Here is a 25,974-nt window from a genome sequence, read left to right on the forward strand (position 1 = left end):
TAACAAATTCTTATTTTCAGTGACGGGCCTTGGAACAGTGGGTTAACTGCCTTGTTCAGGAGCAGAACGGCAGATTTTTTTACCTTGTCAGATCGGAGATTTGATTTTGCAACCTTTCGGTTACTAGTCCAACGCTCTAACCACTAGGCTACCTGCCACCCCATACATAAACATATACTGTAAAACTCACCCACGCGGGTGCACACACATTGTGAAAGACACACATACCATGTGAAAGACACACACACACACACAATCAGATTTGCATGAACACATTCTGTACAGCCTGGGAGGAGACTACACACCTCCAAAGCCTTGGAGACAGGGTAGCAGGGGAGTGGGCCAAAATAAATTGTGCGATGCTGCGAGAAGACAGGAAGATTGAGAGAGGAAGGTGAGGGGAGAGAAGGGATGGTAGAAGGGGTAGAGTGAAGGAGGGAGGAGAGAGCATAAGAGAGATCAAGGGCGAAGAGAGCTCCTCCCTCTTCTCCCTGTCTCTCTTTCTCTGTCCTTTTTTACCTCTCGATCTCCCGCTCTCTTTCTTTCTCTCCTTCACTTTCTCTGATTCTCTCTTTCTTTCTCTCCTTCACTTTCTCTGATTCTCTCTTTCTTTCTCTCCTTCACTTTCTCTGATTCTCTCTTTCTTTCTCTCCTTCACTTTCTCTGATTCTCTCTTTCTTTCTCTCCTTCACTTTCTCTGATTCTCTCTTTCTTTCTCTCCTTCACTTTCTCTGATTCTCTCTTTCATTCTCTCCCTCCCTCTCTCTCTCTCTCTGACTTCGGTCCTTTCTATCTCTCCCCCTCTCTCTGACTCTGGTTCTCCCCCTCTCTCTCTCTCTCTCTCTCTCTCTCTCTCTCTCTGTCTCTCTGACTTCGGTCCTTTCTATCTCTCCCCCTCTCTCTGAGTCTGGTTCTCCCCCTCTCTCTCTCTCTCTCTCTGTCTCTCTCTCTCTGTCTCTCTGACTTCCTCTCTATCCCCCCTCTCTCTCTCTCTCCTCTCTCTCTGACTTCGGTCCTCTCTATCTCTCCCCCTCTCTCTGACTCTGGTTCTCTCCCCCCTCTCTCTCTCTCTCTCTCTGTCTCTCTCTCTCTCTCTGTCTCTCTGACTTCAGTCCTCTCTATCTCTCCCCCTCTCTGACTCTGGTTCTCCCCCTCTCTCTCTCTCTCTCTCTCTCTCTCTCTCTCTGTCTCTCTGACTTCAGGTCCTTTCTATCTCTCCCCCTCTCTCTGAGTCTGGTTCTCCCCCTCTCTGTCTCTCTCTCTCTCTCTGTCTCTCTCTCTCTGTCTCTCTGACTTCGGTCCTCTCTATCCCCCCTCTCTCTCTCTCCCTCTCTCTCTCTGACTTCGGTCCTCTCTATCTCTCCCCCTCTCTCTCTGACTCTGGTTCTCCCCCCCTCTCTCTCTCTCTCTCTCTCTCTCTCTCTCTCTCTCTCTCTCTCTGTCTCTCTCTCTCTCTGTCTCTCTGACTTCAGTCCTCTCTATCTCTCCCCCTCTCTCTGACTCTGGTTCTCCCCCTCTCTCTCTCTCTCTCTCTCTCTCTCTCTCTCTCTCTCTCTCTCTCTCTCTCTCTCTCTCTCTCTCTCTCTCTCTGTCTCTCTGACTTCAGTCCACTCTATCTCTCTCTCTCTGTCTCTCTGACTTCAGTCCTCTCTATCTCTCTCTCTCTATCTCTCTCTCTCTGGTCAAAATGAGGATACATGAAAGTGGCAGTTAAGAGCTTTTGGTCAAGAACCAAAAGATTTCTGGTTCAAATCGTTCAACTGACTAGGTGAAAAATCTATGTACCCTTGAGCAAGGCACATAACCCTAGTTGCTCCTGTAAGTCGCTCTGGATGAGAGTGTCTGCTAAAATTCTCAGCAACCGAGTGATCAAATTAAGATCCTGCATCTGTATATGTGTACACTTTTATACGCTCAGTGCACAACAACACACACACACACATACAGAGACACACACACCTGCACAACAACACACACACACATACAGAGACACACACACATACACACACCTGCATAACAACACACACACAGAGACATACACAGGGGCATGGAGGGAGAGGGGGCGGAGAGGGGGCGTGGAGGGAGAGGGGGGGAGAGTGGAGGGAGAGGGGGAGGGGGCGTGGGGAGAGGGGGCGTGGAGGGAGAGGGGGAGGGAGGGAGAGGGGGAGTGGAGGGAGGGGGGGCGTGGAGGGAGAGGGGGCGTGGGGGAGAGGGGGCGTGGAGGGAGAGGGGGTGGAGAGGGGGCGTGGAGGGAGAGGGGGCGTGGAGGGGGCGTGGAGGGGTGGAGGTGGAGGGAGGGGGGGGGTGTGGAGGGAGAGGGGTCGGGGAGAGGGGGCGTGGAGGGAGAGAGGGATGGGGCGGGGGAGGAGGGATAGAGAGAGGAAAAAAGGGGGAAGAAAGTGTGTGTGTGTGTGTGTGTGTGTGTGTGTGTGTGTGTGTGTGTGTGTGTGTGTGTGTGTGTGTGTGTGTGTGTCAGGAAAGCCTCTCGAGGGTTCTTGAGTGTGAAAACTGTAAAGGCTTTTCAAACCAGTTCTCATGTATAGAGAGCCATCACTTAGAGGTCACCTCCCAAAACCCCTGTGAAAATGATCACCCACACGCTCACACAGACTACTGTAGGTGAACACTGGCTTACTGGAATACTCAAATAGATTCTGATTGTGATGTATCCTTCCTTCAGCCCTTGCGGTAGGCTGTTATTCACTGATCTATCGTGATTGGTGGAAAGCATTTTTCAACCTCCATCGATTCTCTGTTTGTGGATTATTTCAAGGAAGTGGGAATATATCTTCAGTGTGTTCAATCTAAATTCACTTTATCCTTTTTCATTCACTCGCTTCTTTCACTAGCTCAGTCCCACTTCAAAACGGTGACTAACATGTGAGCGGAATTGAGTGACAGTCATTTGATAGGGTGATAGCGAAGAGGAGAGGAGAAAGTCTGGTGATGTGAAGAATCAGAGCTGGTGAGAAGCCTCTGAATGTTGACTCACTCAGGACTGGATGGGGGATCCATGGATGGAACTGAGCAAGTGGGGTGATGGACTGAACAGAAAATTAGAAATGGAATTGGGCCCCTCTGTCAGTTAATATTATGGTCGTGTTCATTTGGACACTCAATGGAAAACGTTTTAAAACATTTTGTTTTTGGAAAATTGAAAATGGGAATTTCTTATTGGACAAGTCAAGGTAGTCCCTCCTTGTTTCAGTCCGTTTTCTTCCATTTCGTTCCTGAATGAGCACGACCCAGCTGCTAAAAGACCTCTCCTAGTCACTATCTCTCACCTCTCTCCCAGGGCTCAACGAGTGCTCACTCAACAACGGCGGCTGTTCTCACATCTGCCAGGATCGACCAATAGGCTACGAGTGCCAGTGTCCCACCGGGTACAAACTACTGGACAAGAGGACGTGTGGAGGTGAATATTGAGAACACACACAGTCTAGACACACACACAGTACAGTGTAGACACACACTCGCACCGAAGTAGTACACTATACTCTCTTTCTCTCTCATACATACATACATACATACATACATACATACATACATACATACATACATACACCCGAGGACACCCCCGGACAGGGCCAAACAGGAAGGATATAACCCCACCCACTTTGCCAAAGCACAGCCCCCACGCCACTAGAGGGATATATCCCCCCCCCTCTATTCCTCCTCAGACATTTATGGGTGTGATTGATAACCCCCCTCCTCCATTCCTCCTCAGACATTGATGAGTGTGATTGATAACCCCCCCCTCCTCCATTCCTCCTCAGACATTGATGAGTGTGATTGATAACCCCCCTCCTCCATTCCTCCTCAGACATTGATGAGTGTGATTGATAACCCACCCCCTCCTCCATTCCTCCTCAGACATTGATGAGTGTGATTGATAACCCCCCTCCTCCATTCCTCCTCAGACATTGATGAGTGTGATTGATAACCCCCCTCCTCCATTCCTCCTCAGACATTGATGAGTGTGATTGATAACCCACCCCTCCTCCTCCATTCCTCCTCAGACATTGATGAGTGTGATTGATAACCCCCTCCTCCATTCCTCCTCAGACATTGATGAGTGTGATTGATAACCCCCCTCCTCCATTCCTCCTCAGACATTGATGAATGTGATTGATAACCCCCTCCTCCTCCATTCCTCCTCAGACATTGATGAGTGTGATTGATAACCCCCCCTCCTCCATTCCTCCTCAGACATTGATGAGTGTGATTGATAACCCCCCCTCCTCCATTCCTCCTCAGACATTGATGAATGTGAGAACCCCAACGCCTGCAGCCAGATCTGCATCAACTACAAGGGAGACTTCAAGTGTGAATGTTACCAAGGCTATGAGATGGACCCCGTCACCAAGACCTGTAAAGCAGAAGGTGAGGAGGGGAGGGAGGGAGTTAGGGGTTGTTTGGAGGGAGGGAGGGAGGGAGGGAGGGAGGGAGGGAGGGAGGGAGGGAGGGAGGGAGGGGTTGGTTGGTTGGTTGTTGGGAGGGAGGGAGGGGTTGTTTGGAGGGAGGGAGGGAGGGAGGGAGGGAGGGAGGGAGGGAGGGAGGGAGGGAGGGAGGGAGGGAGGGAGGGAGGGAGGGAGGGAGGGAGGGAGGGAGGGAGGGGTTGGTTGGTTGGTTGGTTGGTTGTTGGGAGGGAGGGGTTGTTTGGAGGGAGGGAGGGGTGCGTTGGTTGGTTGTTGGGAGGGAGGGAGGGTTTGGAAGGAGGGAGGGGTTGGTTGGTTGGTTGTTGGGAGGGAGGGAGGGAGGGGTTGGTAGGTTGTTGGGAGGGAGGGAGGGGTTGGTTGGTTGGAGAGAGGGAGGGAGGGAGGGGTTGGTTGGTGGGATGGAGGGAGGGAGGGAGGGGTGCGTTGGTTGGTTGTTGGGAGGGAGGGAGGGTTTGTTTGGAGGGAGGGAGGGGTTGGTTGGTTGGTTGTGGGTCAATTTGTAAGTCGCTCTGGATAAGAGCGTCTGCTAAATGACTTAAATGTAATAATATATAATAATAATAATGTAATGTAATGTTGGGAGGGAGGGAGGGGTTGGTTGGTTGGAGGGAGGGAGGGAGGGAGGGTTTGTTTGTTTGTTTGGAGGGAGGGAGGGAGGGAGGGAGGGAGGGAGGGAGGGAGGGAGGGAGGGAGGGAGGGAGGGAGGGAGGGAGGGAGGGAGGGGTTGGTTGGGAGGGAGGGGTTGGTTGGGAGGGAGGGAGGGAGGGAGGGGTTGGTTGGTTGGTTGGTTGGAGGGAGGGAGGGAGGGAGGGAGGGAGGGAGGGAGGGGTTGGTTGGTTGGTTGGTTGGAGGGAGGGAGGGAGGGAGGGAGGGAGGCAGGGAGGGAGGGGTTGGTTGGTTGTTGGGAGGGAGGGTTTGTTTGGAGGGAGGGAGGGGTGCGTTGGTTGGTTGTTGGGAGGGAGGGAGGGTTTGTTTGTTTGGAGGGAGGGGTTGGTTGGTTGGTTGGTTGGAGGGAGGGAGGGAGGGTTTGTTTGGAGGGAGGGAGGGAGGGAGGGGTTGGTTGGTTGGTTGGTTGTTGGGAGGGAGGGAGGGAGGGAGGGAGGGAGGGAGGGAGGGAGGGAGGGAGGGAGGGAGGGAGGGAGGGAGGGAGGGGTTGGTTGGTTGGAGGGAGGCAGGGAGGGAGGGAGGGGTTGGTTGGTTGGTTGTTGGGAGGGAGGGGTTGGTTGGTTGGTTGGTGTTCCTCCTCCAAGACTGTGGTTATGTGTCACGATCGTTGGAATAAATGGACCAAGGCACAGCGTGCATAGAGTTTCACATGTTTAATAATTGAAACCAAAACAATACAGAACAAACGAAACGTGAAGTCAATGCAGTGCTCACAGGCAACGACACAAAAACAAGAGCCCACAACAAACAGGTGGGAAAAAGCTGCCTAAGTATGATCCCCAATCAGAGACAACGATAGACAGCTGCCTCCAGTCCAACCTAGAAATAAAGAAACTAGAAATGCCCACCCTAGTCACACCCCGACCTAACCAAAATAGAGAAGAAAGGATCTCTAAGGTCAGGGCATCTAACACACCTAACAGGTGTCAGTATGACTACTGAATCTCTCCTCAACACACACACAGACAGACACACACACACACACAGACAGACACACACACACACACACAGACACACACACACACACACACACAGACAGACACACACACACACCAGTGGAGGCTAGTGGGAGGAGCTATTGGAGGACAGGTTCATTGTAATGGCTGGAATGGATTAATGGAATGGTATCAAACACATCAAACATAAGGAAACCACATTTATTCTATTCAAGCCAATACAATGAGCCCATCTCCAAAATAGCTCCTCCCACCAGCCTCCACTGACACACAGACACACAAAGACAGACACACATACACAACGAACACACACAATCACCACTGTTTCTTTAGTCAATGAGCCACTAAAGTGTGACTCTCACTCTCCTGCCAATTAGGACAATTCTGTTTAAGAGTGTAAACAAGGACGTATTTTTCGGAGAAGACGGGGAATTTGAGAAATGTCCCTCTTGGCAGTGTTTACATTTTTTTTTTTAAATTCGGGAAATATTTGAAGAGGGACTCACATCTTTTCAAAATTAATTAGTTGTAATGAGCTAAGCTGCTGTGACACACCTTTTGAGCCTGGAGGACATGAAGCATAATTAGAATGTCACGTTCACAGTCTGAATCAGTTTGTTGCTAAAGCTAGTTAGAAAAGTGGTCTAATGGAAAATAATGTATCGTTGTCTTTATCCACTCCTTTAGGTTTTTGAGGATGTTTCCGTGTGTGCGTGTGTGTGTGTGTGTGTGTGTGTGTGTGTGTGTGTGTGTGTGTGTGTGTGTGTGTGTACGTACGTCTGCGCTTGCATATCATATCAGTTCATTCAGAAAGACCTCTTGACTTTTTCCACATTTTGTTACCCCATAATGACATCACAATACCCCATAATGACATCACCTTATTTTATTATTATTATTTTCACAATACCCCATAATGACATCAATCTAATGACATCACAATACCCCATAATGACATCACAATACCCCATAATGACATCACCCCATAATGACATCACAATACCCCATAATGACATCACAATACCCCATAATGACATCACAATACCCCATAATGACAACGCAAAAATAGGTTTTTAGAAATGTTTGCAAATGTATTACAAATAAAAAACTGAAAACAGAGACTTGAAATTGAGCTCAGGTGCATCCTGTTTCCATCGATCATCCTCAAGATGTTTCTACAACTTGATTGGAGTCCACCGGTGGTAAATTTAATTATTTGCAAAGTCACACACCTGTCTCTATAAGATCCCACAGTTGACAGTGGATGTCAGAGCAAAAACCAAGCCATGAGTTCGAAGGAATTGGCCGTAGAGCTCCGAGACAGGATTGGGTCGAGGCACAGATCTGGGGAAGGGTACCAAAAAAGGTCTGCAGCATTTTTTGTCCCAAAGAACACAGTGGCCTCCATCATTCTTAAATGGAAGAAGTTTGGAACCACCAAGACTCTTCCTAGAACTGACTGCTCGGGCAAAATGAGCAATCGGGGGAGTAAGGCCTTGGTCAAGGAGGTGAACAAAAACCCAATGGTCACTCTAACAGAGCTCCAGAGGTCCTCTGTGGAGAGGGGAAAACCTTCCAGAAGGACAACTATCTAGGCTCCAGATAGAATATAGCTGTAGGCACAGATCTAGGATCAGCTTCCCTTATCTTAAAGCTAGAATTCCGTAGTGGGTGAAACATTCAGTTGCGATATAGACAGAAACAAAGAAATCAGTTTCCCTGATCTGGGATCAGATTCTCCTTTCCTATTCCTAACCTTAACCATTAGGAGTAAAAAAAACACAAACTCAGCACTTAAAGCAGCTTCACCCTACTCTTGAGCTCCAGTTGAAATAGCAGTTGAGTGGATCCATATCCTTATAGCTCCCTGAGAACATCCAGATACCGGGATACAGCTTTTGACTGAACGCTTCCCCGTTCAAAGTCAATGATCTGGCTGGTTTCACTTTGCTCAAGGTTGTTTAACCTCAGCGGGAATGATCGTATTGATTTGTCTTTGTGACTCAGTATTGAGTCATGACCGTGTTATGAGTCAATGAGCTCTGTGGGCGAAGTGGATGTGTGTGTGAGATACTGCTCGATGTGTGTGTGTGTGTGTGTGTGTGTGTGTGTGTGTGTGTGTGTGTGTGTGTGTGTGTGTGTGTGTGTGTGTGTGTGTGTGTGTGTGAGAGAGATACTGCTCGGTGTGTGTGTGTGTGTGTGTGTGTGTGTGTGTGTGTGTGTGTGTGTGTGTGTGTGTGTGTGTGTGTGTGTGTGTGTGTGTGTGTGTGTGAGATACTGCTCGGTGTGTGTGTGTGTGTGTGTGTGTGAGATACTGCTCGGTGTGTGTGTGTGTGTGTGTGTGTGAGATACTGCTCGGTGTGTGTGTGTGTGTGTGAGAGATACTGCTCGGTGTGTGTGTGTGTGTGTGTGTGTGTGTGTGTGTGTGTGTGTGTGTGTGTGTGTGTGTGTGTGTGTGTGTGTGTGTGTGTGTGTGTGTGTGATATACTGCTCGGTGTGTGTGTGTGAGATACTGCTCGGTGTGTGTGTGTGTGTGTGTGTGTGTGTGTGTGTGTGTGTGTGTGTGTGTGTGTGTGTGTGTGTGTGTGTGAGAGAGATACTGCTCGGTGTGTGTGTGTGTGTGTGTGTGAGATACTGCTCGGTGTGTGTGTGTGTGTGTGTGTAATGCTGTTTGCTGTTGTTACTGATCTATATCTTGTGTTAGATAATGAGGTGTGGAAGGTTAATAACGCGTGGACAGACTGATCGATACTGACACTATTCAGCAGTTTGAGATGTTTTAATGAGAGATCATGTCCGTCTTCCTCGTGGTTTTAGGGGAGAACTGTGTTCAGCTAAGTTTAGTTGCATATTATGTCAGTTCGAATCATAGGCTGAAATTCAATGGTAGCGGACAGGAGTTTCTGAAATGCAATTTCTCTCAGGTGTGTTGAAGCTGTCAACCACTATATGGCTGACTCACCTTTTTGAAATTGCTTTCAGTGTAAAGATGTATATATATATATATATATGTATATATATATATATATATGTATGCGTTGTGGACATATTTATTAGATGCAAGGCCACATCAGTCCTGTAAATATTTGTTTGAATCCCAACTGTGGTATATTGTTTACTTGTCTGATGAATGAATTGTGGGCATAAGAATAGAATAACATTTTCCATTTCCATTTGAGTCATTTAGCAGATGCCGTTATCCAGAGCGACTTACAGTCAGTGCATTATGGGTGAAATAAGTCGACCTCTCCACTTTCCCAGGGAAGTCTCCTTACCTGCTGTTCACCAACCGTCAGGAGATCCGTCGGGTAGACCCGGTGAAGAGGGACTACCGCCAGGTGCTTGCCACCCAGAAGAATGCTGTGGCGCTGGACGTAGACGTGGCTAATAACCGTCTGTTCTGGTGCGACCGCTTCCACCGTAACATCTACAGGTAACTTTATTTTTCCCTTGTGATTCCGGGAATCTTCCAACTGGAATTTCTGAAAAACCTGGGAACTTTGGGAAAGTTTACAGAATTTTGCAACCCTACTTGACCCTGATTTTAACTATTATGTATTACTTACTACTTTTGGATATATTTAATGAAGTCATATGATTCAGGACTGGTACCTCTTTTCTCTTTGTAAGAAAAAGAAGATAGCCGCCACAGCATTACATTTTCTAATAATTAGCCAACCTTTCGACAGCAAGCTGCCTTCTTCAGGGTTTCAGACCTCTCTTACCTCTACCTGGTGTCTCTTACCCCCCGTGGGGCTGCTCTAATTGGAACAGTGTCCTCATTAAAGAAGAGCGAGCAGGTCTCACAGGACACCCTATTCAGAAGTGTGAGTGACACCCTGTCCTCTACCAATCCTCACCGCCCTGGTCATTAGATAGAATACAGCTCCCTATGTGAACAGCTACTATTCTGGACAGAGTGTTTCACCATCAGACACCGACCGTGAAATGAACTCCGTTAAAGGGATAGTTCGACATTTTGGCAACTAAGCACATTTTTTTTGTACTTGCACAGAGTCAGAGGAACTTGTGGATACCATTTGTATGTCTCTGCAGTTTGAAGGAAGTTGAAGGTTTCTGAAGCCATAACGTTGCATCAACGTAAGTCTACAGGAGCAGCATAAAGCCATGTCCAGCCAGAAGTGACCTTCTTTAAAAGCGATTTCCCCGCTACGGAGAGCAGCTCAAGCATAAATCACCTTTTAAAATTAAATTGCAATCACAGGTTGTCTATTTGCTTTGAATCCTGCTCCTGACTTTCGAGGTAGCTAACGCGAGACTTTGAGTGTCTTTGACACCCCTATCTATTACCATGTTCACATGTTCCTCTCCAGTGCTCTGATCCCAGAGGCGGGCGACCCGTCCCAGCAGGTGACCCTGGTGGACTCTAGCTCTCTCCTCTCCCCTGAGGGCCTGGCCCTGGACTGGGTCCAACACAACCTCTACTGGACCGACTCGGGCCACAAGACCGTCTCGGTGGCCTCGGCCTACGACGGCCTCAAGAGGAGGGTCCTGGTCGACACGGAGCTCAGCGAGCCCAGAGCCATAGCGCTGGATCCACAGCATGGGTAAGTGTGGGTGGTGGTGGTGGGGGGTGCAAAACACCTCGGATATCAAAGGGCCAACGATGAAAAGACAACGCCAACAAGTGGAAAACCAATGCACTTCCACCAGTAATATATATCATGTCCAGTGTGCTACAGGTACAGATTGTCCTCAACCAGACACCGTACTTGTGATATGTTTTGCTATTACGTCAGCAACATCAGTTGTGATGAATGAGAGTTGGACACATATGTAAATGTGTCCACGTGTTTGGTAATATGTAGTATGTTCATCCACGTCAACATGCATACGGTGATATCATATTGGTTTTTTTATCTCCTTCTAATGGAACAGAATACTGTATACCATTTAGTGCTTTTATCCAAAGCGACTTAGTCATGCGTGTGTTTAATTTACGTATGGGTGGTCCCGGGAATCGAACCCCACTACCCTGGCGTTAGAAGTGCCATGCTCTACCAAACTGCACTACGGAGGAGATGAGGACCACTGTTATTCTCCTCCTCAGGTTCATGTACTGGACTGACTGGGGCACCCGGGCCAAGATAGAGAAGGCAGGGATGAACGGGGTGGACCGACAAGTCCTGGTGTCAGACAACATTGAGTGGCCAAATGGCATCACCCTGGGTAAGAATACACACGCATACACACATATATATATATATATATACATATACACACACACACACACACACACACACACACACACACACACACACACACACACACACACACACACACACATATAATATATATATATATATATATATATATATATATATATATATATATATATATATATTTATATATACATACATACACACATACACACACACACACACACACACACAGGAATTGGCCATTATAGTTGAGCGCCTTGTATATACCCTGGTGAATGCTTTGTTTTGAACAATAACATATTGGTTCTTTAAGCAGCCTTGAAACTATATGTTCATCTATAGCCTTCTCACTAGTTTTGTTAAATAGTTACGTTTGTTACATAGTGAACTCCTCTCCAGGAGTTTGCAACTTCAACTTCTTGATTTAAACCCAATTGATTGTTTGACTAAATATTTCAGTGAGCAGTGTTTTCAGAGCAGAGTAGATACATTATTTACTGTATGCCTGTCTGCCCAAGTGATCGTCTAATGCCTGTGTGTGTGTGTGTGTGTGTGTGTGTGTGTGTGTGTGTGTGTGTGTGTGTGTGTGTGTGTGTGTGTGTGTGTGTGTGTGTGTGTGTGTGTGTGTGTTTATCAGACGTAGCCAACAGGCGTCTTTACTGGGTCGACTCCAAGCTGCACCTGATCTCCAGTGTGGACTTGAACGGGGCTCATCGCAGGACACACCTGTCCTCCTCAGAGAGACTGGGACACCCCTACGCACTGGCTGTGTTCGAGGTGTGTGTGGTTTTGCTGCTCTAAGGGGAACATCTTGTGAGTGAAGTTTTGAGAGAGCAGAGTGATGAGCTAGGTATCTGTGGGCACAATTTAAATGAGCTGTTATCAAGGCAGAGAGAGAGAGAGAGAGAGAGAGAGAGAGAGAGAGAGAGAGAACCAGAGTCAGAGAGAGAGAGAACCAGAGAGAGAGAACCAGAGAGAGAGAACCAGAGAAAGAGAGAACCAGAGAGAGAGAGAATCAGAGAGAGAGAAAGAGAATCAGAGAGAGAGAGAACCAGAGTCAGAGAGAGAGTCAGTCAGAGAGAGAGAGAGAACCAGAGTCAGAGATAGAGAGAGAGAGAGAACCAGAGTCAGAGAGAGAGAGAGAGAGAGAACCAGAGAGTCAGAGAGAGAGAGCGAGAACCAGAGAGAGACAGAGAGAGAGAGAACCAGAGTCTGAGAGAGAGAGCGAGAGAAGCAGAGAGAGAGAGAGAACCAGTCAGAGAGAGAGAGAGAACCAGAGTTGGAGAGAGAGAACGAGAACCAGAGAGAGTCAGAGAGAGAGAGAGAGTCAGAGAGAGAACGAGAACTAGTGAGAGAGAGAGAGAACCAGAGTCACAGAGAGAGAGAACCAGAGAGTCAGAAAGAGAGAGAACCAGAGTCAGAGAGAGAGAGAGTCAGAGAGAGAGAGAACCAGACAGAGAGAGAGAGAACCAGAGTCAGAGAGTCAGAGAGAGAGAGAACCAGAGAGAGAGAGTCAGAGAGAGAGAGAACCAGAGAGAGAGAACCAGTCAGAGAGAGAGAACCAGTCAGAGAGAGAGAGAGAACCAGAGAGAGAGAGAAGAGAGAGAGAGAGAAGAGAGAGAGAGAGAACCAGAGTCAGAGAGAGAGAACCAGAGTCACACAGAGAGAGAGAGAGAGGGAGAGAACCAGTCAGAGAGAGAGAGAGAACCAGAGTCAGAGAGAGATCAGTCAAGGAGCACAATATTTAGTTATGTAACGTGAAGTGTTGTCTAAAAGCTACATAAGTTAAATATCCAGACACATTTTCTTTATATCTTTCAAAAATCATATGTGAATGTTTCCGACTTGAATGTTCATTACTTGAGACAGAAACAGAAGGAGAAGGAGATACAGCCATTAATGGTGTTTCTCATACAGATCTTTTCATTACCCTCTTGAGACAGAAACCACAGAAGGAGATATAGCCATTAATGGTGTTTCTCATACAGATCTTTTCATTACCCTGGACTGACCTGTCCTCCTGATCAAATATCAAAACACGGATGCTTTTACAAAGACATGTTATTACCGTATAGCAGTTTGTTCCCTGCTTGACTGTCCTTATCACCCTCTGGAGCAGGGCTGGGCAAACTGTTTGGCTCGTTGGCCGCATTGGGATTTCAAAATTCAATGGAGGTTCGTACAGATTTTGGGGGACCGATTTGTTCGTCAGTCAATTTGCTGTTATTTTGAAATATAAAATAAGGTCCATTATAATGTATATAAATGTCTACTGAAGCTCCACTATAATTTCTACATACTTTCTATCTAGCTTTAGTTGTTCAAGAGTGGCCTGAAGTGTTTTTTTTTTCTCCCCGTATGGACTCGGGAGAGAGAAAGGTTGAGAGTGAAACACAACCCTGCCAAGGTTGCTTGGCAACTGCTTCTTGACACGATACTTAAGCCCGCCACAGGAGTCGCTAGAGTACGATGGGACAATGGACATCCCGGCCGGCCAAACCCTCCCCTAACCTGGATGATGCTGGGACAATTGTGCGTTGCCTCATGGGTCTCCCGGTCGTGGCCAGCTGCTGTGCCTTAGACCACTGTGCCACTCAGGTGGCCCGGCCTGGAGTGTTTTTAACCAATTACTTATCAGAATTATGGCTTGGGGGGTAGAAGCTGTTCAGGGTCCTGTTGGTTCCAGACTTGGTGCATCGGTACCTCTTGCCGTGCGGTAGCAGAGTGAACAGTCTATGACTCGAGTGACTGGAGTCTTTGGCCATTTTTAGGGCCTTCCTCTGACACCGCCTGGTATAGAAGTCCTGGATGGCAGGAAGCTCGGCTCTAGTGATGTACTGTGCCATACGCACTACTCTCTGTGGCGCCTTGCGGTCGGGACGCCAAGCAGTTTCCATACTCAGTGGTGATGCAGCCGGTCAAGATGCACAACCCTGCATCCCCGCCATCACACAATTACTGTTGTTGTTCACGCAATCCAAAAACGGTCCATTACAAATCACATTCTGGGTCAGGTGAGCATCATTTGAAAGCCTGTCCTATTACTAACGTGACTAGCTAAGTTATACAATAGGATATTACAGTGTTAGGCTGTTAGGCTTTCAAAATGCAATTCAGGGAAACGGATCATCATGTTGCAGTGGCGCGTATTTATGGATGCCAAAACATTTACCAAAAAAACAAACATAATTTAGCTTTCGTCTCTCTTTGTTTCATAATTTTCCTTCGATTCTCTAGAGCACATATGTCAGAGTCAAGGCCCGCGGGCCACATCCGGCCCGCGAGAAGGTTTTTTACGGCCCCTGGGATGATCTTGATTTATTATTAGAACCGGCCCGCAGACCGCAGCAAGCCGGCAGCCCGCAGATCTTTTACACGCACCAATACTACATTTCCCACAATGCAACGGTGACGCACCGAGCAGTAGGCTGCTTCATTTCAATATTTATTGGCACAGCAGTTGTCAGCATCACAGTAAAATTAACTTTCAGATACCCATCAAAAATGGCAAAACGGAAGGTGGACACTGAGAACCGGGGTTTCAAACAAGGTGGGAGTCGGAGTATTTGTTCACGGAGGTAGCTGGAAAACCTGTGTGTCTTCTGTGTGGAGAAAGTGTGGCGGTACTGAAAGAGTATAATCTGAGACGACATTATGAAACGAAACACGCGGACAAAAACAAGAATATGGACATGGAACAAAGGCTACAAAAGGCAGAGGAATTAAAACGAGGCCTCAAATCTCGACAGGCTCTGTTCAAAAAAGCCAAATCACAAGGCCAGGCTGCTGTCAAGGCCAGTTTTATTTTGGCAGAAGAGATCGCTAAATCAGCCCGGCCATTTACGGAGGGGGATTTCATCAAAAACTGCATGATTAAAGTTTGTGACGAAGTTTGCCCAGAAAAAGGCAACTCTTTTTAAATGTGAGTCTGAGCAGAAACACCATTGCCGAGAGAGTAGACCAGTTGTCCATCAATCTAAAAGAGCAGCTTGTGAAAAAGGGAAAAGATTTCATTGCATATTCCTTGGCTGTGGATGAGAGCACCGACATTTCTGACATTGCCCAGTTGTCAATTTTCATCCGCGGAGTGGACTCCAGCCTAAGCGTGACAGAGGAGTTTTTGGCTTTACGTCCTATGCATGGCACAACTACGGGGCATGATTTGTATGAAGAGGTGTCAAGATGTGTAAATGAGATGGAGCTGCCTTGGGAAAAACTTGTGGGTTTGACAACCGACGGAGCACCTGCGATGTGTGGACACAGGAGCGGACTGGTGGCGAAGATTTGCTGACTTTGAAGCACAAAAAAGCAGGTTGGAACTGCTCGGTAACCCATTTGCTGTTGACGTGGAAAGCTCACCACCAAACCTCCAAATGGAGTTGATTGACCTCCAATGCAATGATGCACTGAGGGCAAAATATGCGGCAGTGGGTGCTGCGGAGTTCGCCCGTTTCCTCCCCGACACAATGCCCCAGCTGCGCATCCAGGCTGCTCAAACGTTGTCTATGTTTGGCAGCACATACCTGTGTGAACAACTGTTTTCTTTGATGAACTTGAACAAAACATCACACAGAAGTCGACTTACTGCTGAACACCTCCACTCAATTCTGAGGATTTCCTCAGCTCAGAGCCTTACCCCGAACATTGATGAACTTGTGGAAAAGATGGGACACCACCAAGTATCACCCTCAACCTCAAACAAGTGAACATTACTGTGCAATCACATATTTAGAGTTTTTACTCAGTTCAAGTTTAAAAGTTAAAGTTTAATATTTGTTTTCACTGCATGTTACTTCTCCTTAAACAAAGTGTTGTTTTTGATTAATAGATTTTTGCACTTTATTTTATTGTATTTCAATCCAATTATATTTTAAAAATATTTCAGTTGAGTGGATGATAGAAAATTGCTATTATTGTTTTTTTCTTTGAAGTAAATTTAGCCCACTTTTGCTAAAATAGAAAATATAGGCTACTGATGGTGCCTTGAATACCGGTTTCTTTCATTTAATGTTCATGTTATGGGGATTTTTATATAAAGGAAATTTGTCTTTTGTGTCTGTTGAAAATTAAAGATTACTGACAGAGCCATAAGAAAATATTGCTTTATTTATCTGATCATATTGGAATATATTTGTTAGGTTTTCAGTCGGTTCAATTAGGTTCACTAGACTATATGCGTCATTTAAAAAATTTTCAATGAACATTCGAACAGTCCGGCCCTCGGCTTGTAGCTAAATTTTTTATTTGGCCCTCCGTCCATTTGACTTTGACACCCCTGCTCTAGAAGCTGAATGTATCTCACAGGAGAAAGCATTAGAGTGAGCGAAACAGCGCCCCTCTGTCTCTGTATGTGTAGGCCATGTATCTGATGCCGTCTGGTCATAAAGAGTATGACATTGTTGCCGCCCGTAGCATTGAAGGCAACGGTAGGCAGCGAGCATTTGGCCTCCCTTTGATGGAGATAGAGATTAGATTTGTGGTTTTTACTTCATTCTCCGTACTGGCCAATGATTATAATGGCTTTTCTGATTCAAACATGAATTAATAGACATTGTGGCACTGGACTAAGAGGATGGAAGTTCAATATGTTACTAGATGTAGTAGGCTGTTAACTCGCTGGCTCATCGTTGCCCATGAAAGTTAGTTTAGCAAGCAAACATTTTAACCAGGTAGCATAGGACAACAAAAACTAAAAGCGTGTACAGTATGACAGTGATAGTCCGTGGCATTTCTCTACTTGCAGGGTGAGTGTTTTTTCTACTTACACACACACATACTATTCATAAACTCTATAAAGCCTCCATTAGTACACAGTCACCTCCTGCCCTATACCTACCTCTCTATAACACACACACACACACACACACACACACACACACACACACACACACACACACACACACACACACACACACACACACACACACACACACACACACACACACACAGAAATCAGAACCATGGACAGCCACATCATATTTAGTTTACGTTGTTTAGACTAAATTGTTTTTGGTATCTTTTAGTTATCACTGTATTAGACTAAGCAGAGGTGATTTTTATAATGTTGAAGTTGAAATGGTGCTGGAATAGTGGAGGCAGCTCCTGTTTTCTTTGTGATTTGCGGTAACTCTCTGTGGTTCTAAGTCAATAGTTGTTCAGTGCTCCAAAAAATGTCAGCAACTTTAACTTGCTTCACCATTCTGTAGGTCTGTTACTGTACATGCAATATGCTTTGTGGACTTCACCTGACAGAGGTTGCTCTCCGGCTTTGTGATAAAACAAACTGTGTCTTCTTATTGTCTCAGCATCTGGATTTTTGTTTTAGATTCCATCTCTTGCAGTTGAAGTGTACCTATGATAAACATTACAGACCTCTACATGCTTTGTAAGTAGGAAAACCTGCGAAATCGGCAGTGTATCAAATACTTGTTCTCCCCACTGTATGTCACGGTGTCAAATATATCACGGTGTCAAATATATCACGGTGTCAAATATATCACAGTGTGAAATATATCAGTGTCAAATATATCAGTGTCAAATATATCAGTGTCAAATATATCACAGTGTGAAATATATCAGTGTCAAATATATCACAGTGTGAAATATATCACGGTGTCAAATATATCACAGTGTGAAATATATCACGGTGTCAAATATATCACGGTGTCAAATATATCACAGTGTGAAATATATCACAGTGTCAAATATATCAGTGTCAAATATATCACAGTGTGAAATATATCACGTGTCAAATATATCACAGTGTCAAATATATCACAGTGTGAAATATATCACGGTGTCAAATATATCACAGTGTCAAATTTATCACGGTGTCAAATATATCACAGTGTCAAATATATCACGGTGTCAAATATATATCAGTGTCAAATATATCACAGTTTTCAAATATATCAGTGTCAAATATATCACGGTGTCAAATATATCACAGTGTCAAATATATCACGGTGTCAAATATATCACAGTGTGAAATATATCACGGTGTCAAATATATCACAGTGTCAAATATATCACGGTGTCAAATATATAATAATAATAAATATATCACAGTGTCAAATATATCAGTGTCAAATATATCACAGTGTCAAATATATCACAGTGTCAAATATATCACAGTGTCAAATATATCACAGTGTCAAATATATCACAGTGTCAAATATATCACAGTGTCAAATATATCAGTGTCAAATATATCACGGTGTCAAATATATCAGTGTCAAATATATCACAGTGTGAAATATATCACGGTGTCAAATATATCACAGTGTGAAATATATCACGGTGTCAAATATATCACAGTGTCAAATATATCACGGTGTCAAATATATCAGTGTCAAATATATCACAGTGTCAAATATATCAGTGTCAAATATATCACAGTGTCAAATATATCAGTGTCAAATATATCACAGTGTGAAATATATCACGGTGTCAAATATATCACAGTGTGAAATATATCACGGTGTCAAATATATCACAGTGTGAAATATATCACAGTGTCAAATATATCAGTGTCAAATATATCACGGTGTCAAATATATCAGTGTCAAATATATCACAGTGTCAAATATATCAGTGTCAAATATATCACAGTGTGAAATATATCACGGTGTCAAATATATCAGTGTCAAATATATCACAGTGTCAAATATATCAGTGTCAAATATATCACAGTGTCAAATATATCACGGTGTCAAATATATCACGGTGTCAAATATATCACGGTGTCAAATATATATCAGTGTCAAATATATCACAGTTTTCAAATATATATCAGTGTCAAATATATCACAGTTTTCAAATATATCACAGTGTGAAATATATCACGGTGTCAAATATATCACAGTGTGAAATATATCACGGTGTCAAATATATCACAGTGTGAAATATATCACGGTGTCAAATATATCACAGTGTCAAATATATCACAGTGTCAAATATATCACAGTGTCAAATATATCACGGTGTCAAATATATCACAGTGTCAAATATATCACGGTGTGAAATATATCACAGTGTGAAATATATCACAGTGTCAAATATATCACAGTGTCAAATATATCACGGTGTCAAATATATCACGGTGTCAAATATATCACAGTGTCAAATATATCACGGTGTCAAATATATCACGGTGTCAAATATATCACGGTGTCAAATATATCACAGTGTCAAGGCATATGAACTAACAGGTTATAGAGCAAACAGCCCAGTCATCACAACACATAGGTTGTAACAAGGCTTTTGTTATTTTCTGTCCCGGCTTCCCCAGTGGTTTTACCCAACGCAACGCTACTGTGATAGACTAACATAGGCTCATTGTGTTCAGAACAACTCAGGGTATGACACCATGTCATCTTGGAACTGTACATCTAACACAGTGATAATAAATGTTGACACTGTGTATGACATGAGTTTTATGGTATGGAAATGTGAAGTGCACAAACAGGCGTTTTGGCTAGCTTGTGTGTCCTCTTAATTTACTGCAATTCCCTCACTCAGACAACAAAAAAATGTCAAAAGTTGTCCAGTTAGCGGGAGAGATGGGGGGGCAACTTCTTGTGGCGTGTGGTGCTCAAGTTCAGATTGTCTGTCAGTCAAAACCCATACAGTTACTGGACACCACTACATTCCAATATAGGCATTTATTATAGGGGTTTATTATAGTGGTTTATTTTAGGCATTTATTATAGGGGTTTATTATAGGGGTTTATTATAGGTGTTTATTATAGGGGTTTATTATAGTGGTTTATTATAGGGTTTATTATAGGGTTTATTATAGGGGTTGATTATAGGGGTTTATTATAGGGGTTTATTATAGGGGTTTATTATAGGGGTTTATCATAGGGGTTTATCATAGGGGTATATCATAGGGGTATATCATAGGGGTATATCATAGGGGTTTATTATAGGGGTTTATTATAGGGGTTTACCATAGGGGTATATTATAGGGGTTTATTATAGGGGATTATTATAGTTTTTTTTATAGGGGTTTATTATAGGGGTTTACCATAGGGGTTTACCATAGGGGTTTATCATAGGGGTTTATCATAGGGGTTTATTATAGGGGTTTATTATAGTGGTTTATTATAGGGGTTTATCATGGGGATTTGTCCTCATTCCTCCTGTAAGTCGTTTGGATAAGGGTTTATTATAAAATACCAAAATAAAATAATGTGTTTATCTGCTATCATGCTGTTTATCATGGGATAACAGACTGTTTCATAGGGGTATATAAATTATAGGGGTTTATTATAGGGGTTTAGGGGTATATTATAGGGGTTTATTATAGGGGATTATTATAGTTTTTTTATAGGGGTTTATTATAGGGGTTTATCATAGGGGTTTATCATAGGGGTTTATTATAGGGGTTTATTATAGTGGTTTATTATAGGGGTTTATCATAGGGGTTTATCATAGGGGTTTATTATAGGGGTTTATCATAGGGGTTTATTATAGGGGTTTATTATAGGGGTTTATCATAGGGGTTTTTATAGGGGTTTATTATAGGGGTTTATTATAGGGGTTTATCATAGGGGTTTATTATAGGGGTTTATTATAGGGGTTTATCATAGGGGTTTATTATAGGGGTTTATTATAGGAGCCGACAAGGTGAAAAACCTGGGGATTTGTCCTCATTCCTCCTGTAAGTCGCTCTGGATAAGAGTGTCTGCTAAAATACCAAAATAAAATAATGTGTATCTGCTGTGCTGTGTTCCCCTCTGGGATAACAGACTGTTTGGAATAAACTGAGGAAACAGGAGTGTGCTGGGCTCTGTGCCAGTGTGTGTGTGTGTGTGTGTGCACATGCATACACTAACAGACAAAAGTTTGGACACGCCTCATTCAAGAGTTTTTATAAATTGTTTTACTATTTTCTACATTGTAGAGTAATAGTGAAGACATGAACACTATGAAATAACACATATGGAATCATGTAGTAACCAAAAAAGTGTTAAACCAATGAAAATATATTTTAAGATTCTTCAAAGCAGCTTTGCACACTCTTGGCACACTCTTGGCACACTCTCAACCAGCTTCACCTGGAATGCTTTTCCAATGTTCTTGAAGGAGTTTGAACGTTGTAAAATAAATGTACACATACAATTTATTCAATCATTTCATCTAAACCACTCGCGCGTGGCAACGAGCGTCTGCGTATTTTTGACGCTTGACACACTGCAAGTCCTGCCATCTCCTCATTGGTTTTTAGGAGCATACACCCACGTGGGTGATTGAAAGATGAACTGAGGCCCACACTCCAGTCCAGTGGCCAAGAGATTATTAGAAACTGTTAGTTTCCCCTTTTTATCTGTGGATTAAATGTCGGAGTAGACAACACAAGATCCAGAAGAAATTGACCTTGTGCATTTCAGGTAAAATAACAACAAAATGTTTATATCCCAGGACAAATTAGCTAGCGACAGCAAGCTAGCTAAATAGGACAAATTAGCTAGCGACAGCAAGCTAGCTAAATAGGACAAATTAGCTAGCGACAGCAAGCTAGCTAAATAGGACAAATTAGCTAGCGACATCAAGCTAGCTAAATAGGACAAATTAGCTAGCGACAGCAAGCTAGCTAGCTAAATGTCGATGAATTTTTCATTTTTGTCACGGTTTTCATGTGGTGAAGGAGAGTCGGACCAAACTGCAGCGTGTATATTGCGATCCATGTTTAATCACACAACGTAAACACGAATAAACACAAACACTACAAAACAATAAACAAAACGAAAACCGAAAACAGCCTATACTTGTGTCAAATAACACAACACAAGGACATCAAGACACTCAGGACAATCACCCACAATACAACCAAAGAATATGGCTGCCTAAATATGGTTCCCAATCAGAGACAACGATAAACACCTGCCTCTGATTGAGAACCACTTCAGACAGCCATAGACTAACCTAGAACACCCCACTAAGCTACAATCCCACTATCTACACACCACATACAAAAACCCATGTCACACCCTGGCCTGACCAAATACATGAAGAAAAACACAAAATACTACGACCAGGGCGTGACAATTTTGATATTTTAAACTGCGTGTCTGGATCACATTTGGTGTGAATGTAGAAAATCACCATGCGCGCGATGACGCACGCGGACGCACGTGGTTGTCCGGTCTAGCCAGTATGTAAGTGTGTGTCAGTTTCATTTCACAGCCAGGTTAGGCACTGTGGTATTTACCCTGCTGGCTTAAAGGCTCTGCATGGTCAATACACTGTGGTAATGACATTGTTTTAGTCCACTGTTCAAATTCCTAAAGAGACTCCTAACGCTCCGCTCCTAAACTCCCAGCTCCGTACTCTCCCCTCCGCACTCTCCCCCCAGTACTCTCCTCTCCCCTCCATACTTTCCTCTCCTCTCCGTACTCTCCTCTCCTCTCTGTACTCTCCTCTCCGTACTCTCCTCTCCTCTCCGTACTCTCCTCTCCCTACTCCCGCTCTCCGCTCCCTACTCTCCCTCCCTACTCTCCGCTCCGTACTCTCCTCTCCCTACTCTCCTCTCCTCCTCTCTCTCCGCTCCCTACTCTCCTCTCCGTACTCTCCTCTCCTCTCCGTACTCTCCTCTCCCTACTCTCCGCTCCGTACTCTCCGCTCCCTACTCTCCTCTCCCTACTCTCCGCTCCGTACTCTCCTCTCCCTACTCTCCGCTCCCTACTCTCCGCTCCCTACTCTCCTCTCCCTACTCTCCGCTCCCTACTCTCCTCTCCCTACTCTCCGCTCCCTACTCTCCTCTCCCTACTCTCCGCTCCCTACTCTCCTCTCCCTACTCTCCTCTCCCTACTCTCCGCTCCCTACTCTCCGCTCCCTACTCTCCGCTCCCTACTCTCCGCTCCCTACTCTCCTCTCCCTACTCTCCTCTCCCTACTCTCCGCTCCCTACTCTCCTCTCCCTACTCTCCGCTCCCTACTCTCCGCTCCCTACTCTCCGCTCCCTACTCTCCGCTCCCTACTCTCCGTACTCTCCGCTCCCTACTCTCCGCTCTGTACTCTACTCTCCGCTCCCTACTCCCCGCTCCCTACTCTCCGCTCCGTACTCTCCTCCCTACTCCCCGCTCCCTACTCTCCTCTCCCTACTCTCCGCTCCGTACTCTCCCCTACTCTCCGCTCCTCTCCTCCCTACTCTCCGCTCCCTACTCTCCCTCTCCCTACTCTCCTCTCCCTCCCTACTCTCCTCTCCCTACTCTCCTCTCCCTACTCTCCGCTCCCTACTCTCCGCTCCGTACTCCCTACTCTCCGCTCTCCTACTCTCCGCTCTCCTCTCTCCTACTCTCCTACTCTCCGCTCCCTACTCTCCTCTGTACTCTCCTCTCCCTACTCTCCTCTCCTACTCTCCCCTCTGTACTCTTCTCTCCCTACTCTCCGCTCGCTACTCTCCGCTCCCTACTCTCCCCTCTGTACTCTCCTCTCCCTACTCTCCTCTCCCTACTCTCCCCTCTGTACTCTCCCCTCTGTACTCTCCGCTCGCTACTCTCCGCTCGCTACTCTCCTCTCCCTACTCTCCTCTCCCTACTCTCCGCTCGCTACTCTCCTCTCCCTACTCTCCTCTCCCTACTCTCCCCTCTGTACTCTCCTCTCCCCTCCCTACTCTCCCCTCTGTACTCTCCTCTCCCTACTCTCCTCTCCCTACTCTCCCTCTGTACTCTCCTCTCCCTACTCTCCGCTCCCTACTCTCCGCTCCCTACTCTCCCCTCTCTACTCTCCTCTCCCTACTCTCCTCTCCCTCCTCTCCCCTCTGTACTCTCCCCTCTGTACTCTCCCCTCTGTACTCTCCGCTCGCTACTCTCCGCTCCCTACTCTCCTCTCCCTACTCTCCGCTCCCTACTCTCCTACTCCCTCCTCTCGCTACTCTCCGCTCCCTACTCCGCCCCTCTGTACTCTCCTCTCCCTCCTCTCCTCTCCCTACTCTCCCTATTCTCTGTACTCTCCTCTCCCTCCTCCCCTACTCTCCCTCTCTCCCTACTCTCCGCTCGCTACTCTCCGCTCCCTACTCTCCGCTCCCTACTCTCCGCTCCCTACTCTCCGCTCCCTACTCTCCTCTCCTACTCTCCGCTCCCTACTCTCCGCTCCCTACTCTCCGCTCCCTACTCTCCGCTCCCTACTCTCCGCTCCCTACTCTCCGCTCCCTACTCTCCGCTCCCTACTCTCCGCTCCCTACTCTCCTCTCCCTACTCTCCGCTCCCTACTCTCCGCTCCCTACTCTCCGCTCCCTACTCTCCTCTCCTCCGCTCCCTACTCTCCTCCCTACTCTCCTCTCCCTACTCTCCGCTCCGTACTCTCCGCTCCGTACTCTCCTCTCCCTACTACTCTCCTCTCCCTACTCTCCTCTCCCTACTCTCCTCTCCTCCCCTACTCTCCTCTCCCTACTCTCCGCTCCCTACTCTCCGCTCCCTACTCTCCGCTCCCTACTAGCCCCTCTCTCTCTCTCCCTACTCTCCGCTCCCTACTCTCCCCTCTGCTCCCTACTCTCCGCTCCCTACTCTCCCCTCTGTACTCTCCTCTCCCTACTCTCCTCTCCCTACTCTCCCCTCTGTACTCTCCTCTCTCCCTACTCTCCACTCGCTACTCTCCGCTCCCTACTCTCCCCTCTGTACTCTCCTCTCCCTACTCTCCTCTCCCTACTCTCCCCTCTGTACTCTCCCTCTGTACTCTCCCCCTCTGCTCTCTCCTCTCGCTACTCTCCTCTCCCTACTCTCCTCTCCCTACTCTCCGCTCGCTACTCTCCGCTCCCTACTAGCCCCTCTGTACTCTCCTCTCCCTACTCTCCTCTCCCTACTCTCCCCTCTGTACTCTCCTCTCCCTACTCTCCTCTCCCTACCCTCTCCTCCCCTCTACTCTCCCCTCTGTACTCTCCTCTCCTACTCTCCCCTCTGTACTCTCCTCTCCCTACTCTCCGCTCGCTACTCTCATCCCTACTCTCCGCTCCCTACTCTCCCCTCTGTATTCTCCTCTCCCTACTCTCCTCTCCTCCTCTCCCCTCCTGTACTCTCCCCTCTGTATCTCTCCCCGCCTCTGTACTCTCCGGTAAAAGCTTTTTACAATTTCAGTTTCAAAAAATGTACATCCTTTTTGCATCTGCCGTTGTCACAATAGCATCTACAGTAGAGCTCTACTATTAAAAGTTGATATGTTAAAATTCCTTCTGCATTGTAGTAGCTAAAAGGAAAAATATGTTCTTATTGAAAGCTGATACAAATGTTAGACAGCTGCTGCAGGATGGTGGTTTAATACATCATTTATTGTCCATTTTGTGAGAAGAAAACATTTGTTAGCCAATCCACTTTTATTACAGTTTTATTTAGTGTATTGCAGCACACGTACACTAACACCCCAGGTTTACATTACACACACGTACCAGGTTTACTTACCTCTCCCTTTACATTACTACCAGGGTTTACTTACACACACGTACTTTACATTACCCACGTCTGGTTTACATCTCCTCGCCCAGGTTTACATTACTCACACGCCCAGGTTTACATTACACCACGCACCAGGTTTACATTACTCCCGCACTGGGTTTACATTACACACACGTACCAGGTTTACATTACACACACGCACCAGGTTTACATTACACACACGCACCAGGTTTACATTACACACACGTCCCAGGTTTACATTACACACACGCCCAGGGTTTACATTACACACACGCCAGGGTTTACATTACTCACGCACCAGGGTTTACATTACTCCA

General features: G+C 45.9%; 1 protein-coding gene across 2 annotated transcripts in view; it reads left to right on the forward strand.

The window, feature by feature from the left end:
• Window positions 1–25,974, forward strand: part of LOC118376836 (low-density lipoprotein receptor-related protein 8-like) — a 212,158-nt gene that overhangs the window by 158,934 nt on the left and 27,250 nt on the right. For both annotated transcript variants that reach the window (XM_052463390.1, XM_052463391.1), the window contains exons 8-13: window positions 3,296–3,415; window positions 4,258–4,383; window positions 9,323–9,494; window positions 10,396–10,629; window positions 11,133–11,251; window positions 11,882–12,021. In XM_052463390.1, coding sequence (XP_052319350.1) covers window positions 3,296–3,415; window positions 4,258–4,383; window positions 9,323–9,494; window positions 10,396–10,629; window positions 11,133–11,251; window positions 11,882–12,021 — 911 coding nt within the window. The remainder of the gene's footprint in view (window positions 1–3,295; window positions 3,416–4,257; window positions 4,384–9,322; window positions 9,495–10,395; window positions 10,630–11,132; window positions 11,252–11,881; window positions 12,022–25,974) is intronic.

This window comes from Oncorhynchus keta, chromosome 15 (assembly GCF_023373465.1).
Source record: "Oncorhynchus keta strain PuntledgeMale-10-30-2019 chromosome 15, Oket_V2, whole genome shotgun sequence".
NCBI classification, from domain to species: Eukaryota; Metazoa; Chordata; class Actinopteri; order Salmoniformes; family Salmonidae; genus Oncorhynchus; species Oncorhynchus keta.